This window comes from Dipodomys ordii, unplaced genomic scaffold, assembly GCF_000151885.1.
Source record: "Dipodomys ordii isolate 6190 unplaced genomic scaffold, Dord_2.0 Scaffold74, whole genome shotgun sequence".
NCBI lineage: Eukaryota > Metazoa > Chordata > Mammalia > Rodentia > Heteromyidae > Dipodomys > Dipodomys ordii.
This window is the reverse complement of record NW_012267290.1, coordinates 5,454,522-5,460,561: the sequence shown is the minus strand read 5'-3', so window position 1 is coordinate 5,460,561 and position 6,040 is coordinate 5,454,522. Positions and strand designations below refer to the sequence as shown.

At 59.3% G+C, this 6,040-nt stretch overlaps 1 protein-coding gene across 1 annotated transcript in view; it reads left to right on the top strand.

Moving 5' to 3' along the window:
• Positions 1-6,040, top strand: part of Dlgap2 (discs, large (Drosophila) homolog-associated protein 2) — a 463,794-nt gene that overhangs the window by 402,115 nt on the left and 55,639 nt on the right. Inside the window, exons 5-7 of the mRNA XM_013024218.1 lie at positions 4,322-4,459; positions 4,627-4,713; positions 5,772-5,986. Of these exons, the coding sequence (XP_012879672.1) occupies positions 4,322-4,459; positions 4,627-4,713; positions 5,772-5,986 (440 nt within the window). The remainder of the gene's footprint in view (positions 1-4,321; positions 4,460-4,626; positions 4,714-5,771; positions 5,987-6,040) is intronic.

Genomic DNA, 6,040 nt, shown 5'->3' with positions numbered 1-6,040 from the left:
GGGGGAGGGGCCTGCAGAGGGGGAGGGGCCTGCTGTGGGAGAGGGGCTGCGGAGGGGAGGGGTTTGCAGAGGGGGAGGGGGCTGCTGTGGGGGAGGGGCTGCGGAGGGGAAGGGTTTGCGGAGGGGGAGGGGCCTGCTGCAGGGCACACTCCCGCTTCCTTGCATCCTGCACAGAAGCTGTCACAGGTCCCTGGCAGACCGCAGGCTGCGAACGACGGGTCACTGCGGTGAGCCTGTCTGCTCTGGTCTTCAATGATCAGGTCAGGAAGGAAAGAACGGAGCTGGGGTGTGGTGTGGGTCACATCCTGTCGCTGTGTGGCCTGGCCTCTGGGAGGGGTCTGGCATGTTTAACAAAGATCTGATTGTCCGAGGACATGCATTTGGCCGGTGGTGTCCAGAGGCCCCACAGGGCTGCGTGCTGACTCAGAAGCCCAGGGCCTCCTCCAGCCTGGGCCCGAGGCTGACGAGCCCGGCCCCGTTGGAGTCCAGGGTCCTTGCATTTTCAGAAAGGTGGGAGCCGTAGCACACAAGGAACCAGGGCAGGAGGAGGCTGGCAAGGACTACAGGACTGAGCCATGAAGCTGTGACCTGCTGAGCAAGAAGTTCACACCTTGCACTTCCACAAGCCCGGCCCTCAGGCTGCAGTCGTATATGGACATGGGGCAGGGTCTGACAGGTCTCTTGTGGGTGTGGACATGGGGCAGGGTCTGACAGGTCTCTTGGATGCAGAGGTGGGCTGGATGCAGAGCCTGCCCTTCAACTGGCCTTTATCCATCCGGCTTCTCAGCCCTCTTGGCACCAGCAGCCCACCTGGTCCAGGCCTTCCCAGACCCCTGCAGGCGCCGGCTCACAGCCCTTCCCAGCCCCTGCCACAGCACTGCCTGGCTGGGAGAGTTTCTCACGAGAGTCCCCACTTGTGTACTCCACAGACAGCGTGTGTGTGTGTGTGTGTGTGCGTGCACCATCACACAGTCCCCGCCCCCGCCCTCCTGTCCACACAGCAGGCTCTAAACTCACCCGCGGGTCTGACGCACGCAGATGCTCCGAGGGCCTCCCATCTGTTATATGTAACTTGCCTGTATACTTACCAGTTAGGAAATGCCTCCACATGTAAATGTGTGTGCACACACGTGCATATGTGTGTGCATGTAAACATGTGTGTGAATATGACCTAAACTCTAGCACAGAAGAGATATTTAAAAACTGGCTTTTCACTGAAAATGTTCTAACATTAAAATGCCAGTGCACAGATCTCTCCTGAGCAAAGTGTGTGGAGGCTCCTTTCTGGAGGAAGCATTGTCATCATGGGAGACCATCAATTAGACCACGGAGAGGACTGGCAATGAGGACTCAGACACCACCAGAGACTTTGCCAACCCCACAGGATTTCACAAACGGTAAACAATTCTTGGTGCAATGCCAACAAAACAAAATTCTCTCTTGATTTGCATGGTAGTTATGTTCCTGGAAAAATCACTGCTCATTAAAGCTGCAAAAGAAATGGAACAAAAGGCATCAGTTTTCATGCAAAGCAGGTCCAGTCCAAGGCTTGGGAAAGAAGACAGGAAAAGCGACGTTGTGAATCCCACAGGACGTGAGCAGCTCTTCCTCAGGCAGGGCTGCTGGGTCCTGGAGGCAAAAATGCCCAGCACGGTGGCAAGGGTGCTGTCAGGCAGATGCCAGGGGCTGAGGGTCAGGGAGCGCCTGGCCCCTGAGGAACTCAACACCACTGACATGGGGAGCCTGGCAGGGTGGGCAGCAGGCCTGCCGCAATAACGCCTGTGTCTGAGTACTTCACACACACGTGCACCTGTGCACATGCGTGCCACTGCATGTGCACATGCACACACACACCTCACACCTGTGCATGTGCACACACGCACACAAGCTATGGATGATGAAGAAAAGCTGTCCCACGGAGGAGTGCAGCTCTGGACTATATTTCTTCCTTTGCTTGGTTTTAACACACCAAACAGAACATTATTGTAGAGTTTGTCCCATCACCTGGGTCTTGCCACTTGAAAAAAAAAGAGAAAAACGTTAGCATGCAGTGTTGAGCCGTCCTTAAAGCCAGACGTCCCAGTGTGCATGATGTCAGCTTTTTCCAGAGATGATGAGTTGCAGGCCTCTGCCCCTGATCACACCAGTGAGACGGAGGTGCCAGGCGGAGTTGGAGAGACGCCACCCGCAGCGCTCTGAGGCCCACAGGGCTGCCGGGACCAGCGGCCCGGGACACAGGCTTCTCCACTGAGACACAGAAGGGCTCAGCGTCCGTCCTCTGTGCTCTGCAGTCTTGAGACATGTGCTTGGGATCGCTGTTTAGTTCTTGGTTCACGGCCCTTCTTGCATTGATTGTATTCTGTCAAAAGCTGTGATATTAGCTCCTTAAATCAGAAACGGAAGCTACGAGCTGGCCTGGTTTGTTAATTTGCAGATGGATGAAAAAATCTTTACATTGTTTTTCTCTTATGGAAACATGGTTTTGATATATCACAAAAATGCCTCCTCTGGCGGCAGCGGGCCTCCCCCACATGTCCCCGACGCTCCGGGGCTCCCTGGCTGGGCCCCAGCGGCGCCCGCCCGTTCTGGGGCTCCCTGCCGGCCCCAGCGGCGCCCCCCGTTCTCGCTGCTGGTCGTTTCCGGGTGCAGCGCTCAGGTCTTGCCTCTGCTGGAGCCCCCACCACCCGTGGGAGCCTCTTCTTTCACCCGCTCACCCCAGGAATCGTTTCATTCTCTGCTCACCGTCTCTAGTAAAACAAGACCATTGAGGATGTGACTTTGCTAAATTCAGAAAAACGCTTTTTGCCAGGCACAGTGGCTCATACTGTGGTCTCAGCCACACAAGAGGCAGAGGTCAGAAGAATTACAGTTCAGAGCCAATGCAAGCCGAAGGGGGGGGAAGGAGAGGGAGAGAGGGAGGGAGAGGGGGGAGGGGGGCCTCATGATCTAGCTCTGCAGAAGTCATACCAGGACCATTGTGTCCTCAGCAGGTAAAGATGTAAGCCCCAATTCAAGGAAATAAAGTAAGAAGGATAGGGGCACGGCTTAGGAGGTAAGGGCTGCCGCTCAAGCATGCTCCTCTGAGTTCAAACCTTAGTGTCACCTAAATAAAAAAGGTGTTTTCACAAAAGCAAAATGCGTCCCACTGGAGATGGCAGAAGGAAGCAGCACAGGGGCCCAGCCCCCCTGGAAACGCCCTTCCTCTACCCCCCCGAAAATGCCCCCCTCCACCCCCTGGAAAATGCCCCCCTCCACCCCCTGGAAACGCCCTTCCTCCACCCAAAATGTGTCTTCACACGACGCTGCCCGCCCGACGCTGCCCGCCCGACGCTGCCCGCCTGACGCTGCCCGCCCGACGCTGCCCGCCCGCCCTCCCAGCCCAAACCGCGTGCAGTGAGGTGTCCCCCCACACTGTGAATGTGTGCACAGGAGGCGTCGGGCTGGGCAGGGCATGGCTGAGGCCGAGCTGCACTCTGGGTGGCACTGGGGGCTTTGCCAGAGGTGGAGGAGACGCCGCCTGGCACACAGATCCGTCACCTGTGACTCCCCGGTGGAGGAAGCCTGGCCGGCTGCTCCTGGCCTTCCCGCCCTTACAGCCGTGAGCCCAGTGAACTTCAGCATAGAGGACGTGGCCTGCGGTGTCCAGTGATGACCGGAGAACACAAACCAAGACACCCTCTCTGGAGCCTCTGCCCTTAGCCACACATCTTCTTCCTCTTACACCACCATCCCCTGCACGGTTGCCCTATCAGTCTGCCTACAAGGATAAGCTCCTGACTAGCACAGGGAAGATCATAAAGATTTCGGAAACAGTCAGCTGGAGGGGACTTGAGGACCCGTGCTGGCCCTGGGCCTGGCTGCCCTGGACAGTGGTAGAATGGAAGCCTCTGCCCAGCTGTGGGCTGTCTGAACTTGAAGCACCGCAGAGGCAGGACGCGTCTGCCCCCTCCCCCGGGTGGGGAGCCGAGGGCACACCTCCCGCGCCCCCTCCTGTGTGATTATTGAAGACGCCTTTTGCTGGAAGATACAGATAAGGAGCGTCAAGTGTCCAGAGCGGCTCCTTCTGCACTCATTACTCATCGTTTTTTCCCAGGGCTCAGACACATTTGCTGTCAGGAAGTGATGTCTCCGTGGAACCGAGGGGCTCGGCGGGCACACTGATGCCTATTTTCTCAATTAATAATGTCTTGCTGAAGAGCCCTCTGCGTGCACCATTCTGCCTGCCACTCCAGCCACTCTGCCATGCCGTCTGCCACACCTTGGCTTTGACCAGGTCATTAATACTTCATAACGCCCTTTCCGCGTGGCTGTCCACCTCCAGCTCCAGAGTGTCCAGCTCAGCGACAGCAGAAAGGTTTTAGGAGGCGCTGCAGTCAGCACCCGGCCCCTGGGGTGGGAGGTGCGGGGTCGGCACCCGGCCCCTGGGGTCGGAGGTGTGGGGTCGGCACCTGGCCCCTGGGTGGGAGGTCTGGGGTCGGCACCCGGCCCCTGGGGTGGGAGGTGCGGGGTCGGCACCCGGCCCCTGGGGTGGGAGGTGCGGGGTCGGCACCCGGCCCCTGGGGTGGGAGGTGCGGGGTCGGCACCAGGGGGCCATCTCTGCACTCTGGTCTGCACCGCACCACACAGTGGGTTGCTTTACCCAACTCGAGGAAGTGCTGTGCGTGTGGGAGGCGACCTGCAGACGCCTCTGACCGGGCCCCAAGCACGGAGTGGGTGAGGAACGTGGTGAGGGCTCCTGCCTTCCCCCGGCGCCCGCCCTGGCGGCCACACAGACACTCGAGTCTGCTGAGCCGCGCCCGGCAGGCCGCTTAGTGACTTCTGCCAAAAGCCCTGTGCTGCTAGCCAACGTGGGGCTCCCTGTTGGAGGTGCTAGACCAGCGGCCTCTGGTCTGGGCCAGCAGGCTCCAGTCTAGACCACTGGCTTCAGACGCTCTCAGGGCTGGAACAATGGCAGCACCCTTCTCAGGAGGAATAAACCTGAGACTGCGTTTTAGGATGAGAACGCCGAGCCTGCAGACTTCCTGGGTCTGGGACTCCACCTCCGCCTTCCTGTCTCCAGTAGAGTGCCTCCCTTCCCTGCCAGCAGCAGGCCGGGGTGGGCAGCGTGCGGGCTGTTGTGAGTTCTTGCGCCCGGTGTTCAGTTCTGTGGGTGCGGGTTTGGCTCATGGGGTCCACTCTGTCCACGCTGAGGAGCCTGAGTTCACAAAACCACCCTTCAGTCCTGGAACACATTTGCCGCCGGTGGCTTTGCATGTGTCCTAGAGAAGGCGCCCGGGTCCCCTGGGTGGAAGATGGACAGGAGAATGTTGACCTGAGGACACACTGGAAGGCTGCTGTCGGCAGGAGAGCAGCAGAGAGCCCGCAGAGGCCGGCCACCACGCTGCATGGGGCGCAGGGCCCCAGCTCCCAGCCTTCCGGAGGGGACAGGGCAGAGACAGTGCGGGTGATGGCATTTGGCACCCAGAATTAAGCCTCTGCTCCTTCATTAGCTTGAAAAGAAAGGGGATTGGTGGTAAGACCAGGGTCTTCTCTCTGCGTCCCTTTCTTCTCCAATTTTCTCAAAATTCCTTTTTCGATTTCGTTTTATACCAAAAGGAAATGTCTAAATGATTGAATGCCCCGCTGCTGGGGGCATTTGTCCTGGCATTTCCATCCCCGCTGCTGGGGGCGTTTGTCCTGGCATTTTCCGTCTTTGCCCATCGTGTTGTCACTTTTGCAGGGAGGAGGCGCTGGTGCTTTCCGCGGTGCTGACTTGCCCTCTCTGTCTCCAGGTGCCTCAGGATGAGTGGGGGGGGTACCCCGCGGGCCGCGGCAAGGACGAGGAGATCCCCTGCCGCAGGATGCGGAGCGGCAGCTACATCAAAGCCATGGGCGACGAGGAGAGTGCCGAGTCCGACTCCAGCCCCAAGACGTCCCCGACGGCCGCGCTCCTCCCCGAGCCCCTGCTGAAGTCCATGGCCGCCCGGCCCCTCGGGGACCTGCAGAGGTAAGACGCCGCCCCGCGCCTCCTCGGCTGCGTCCGCCCTGCGGGAGCCGCGCC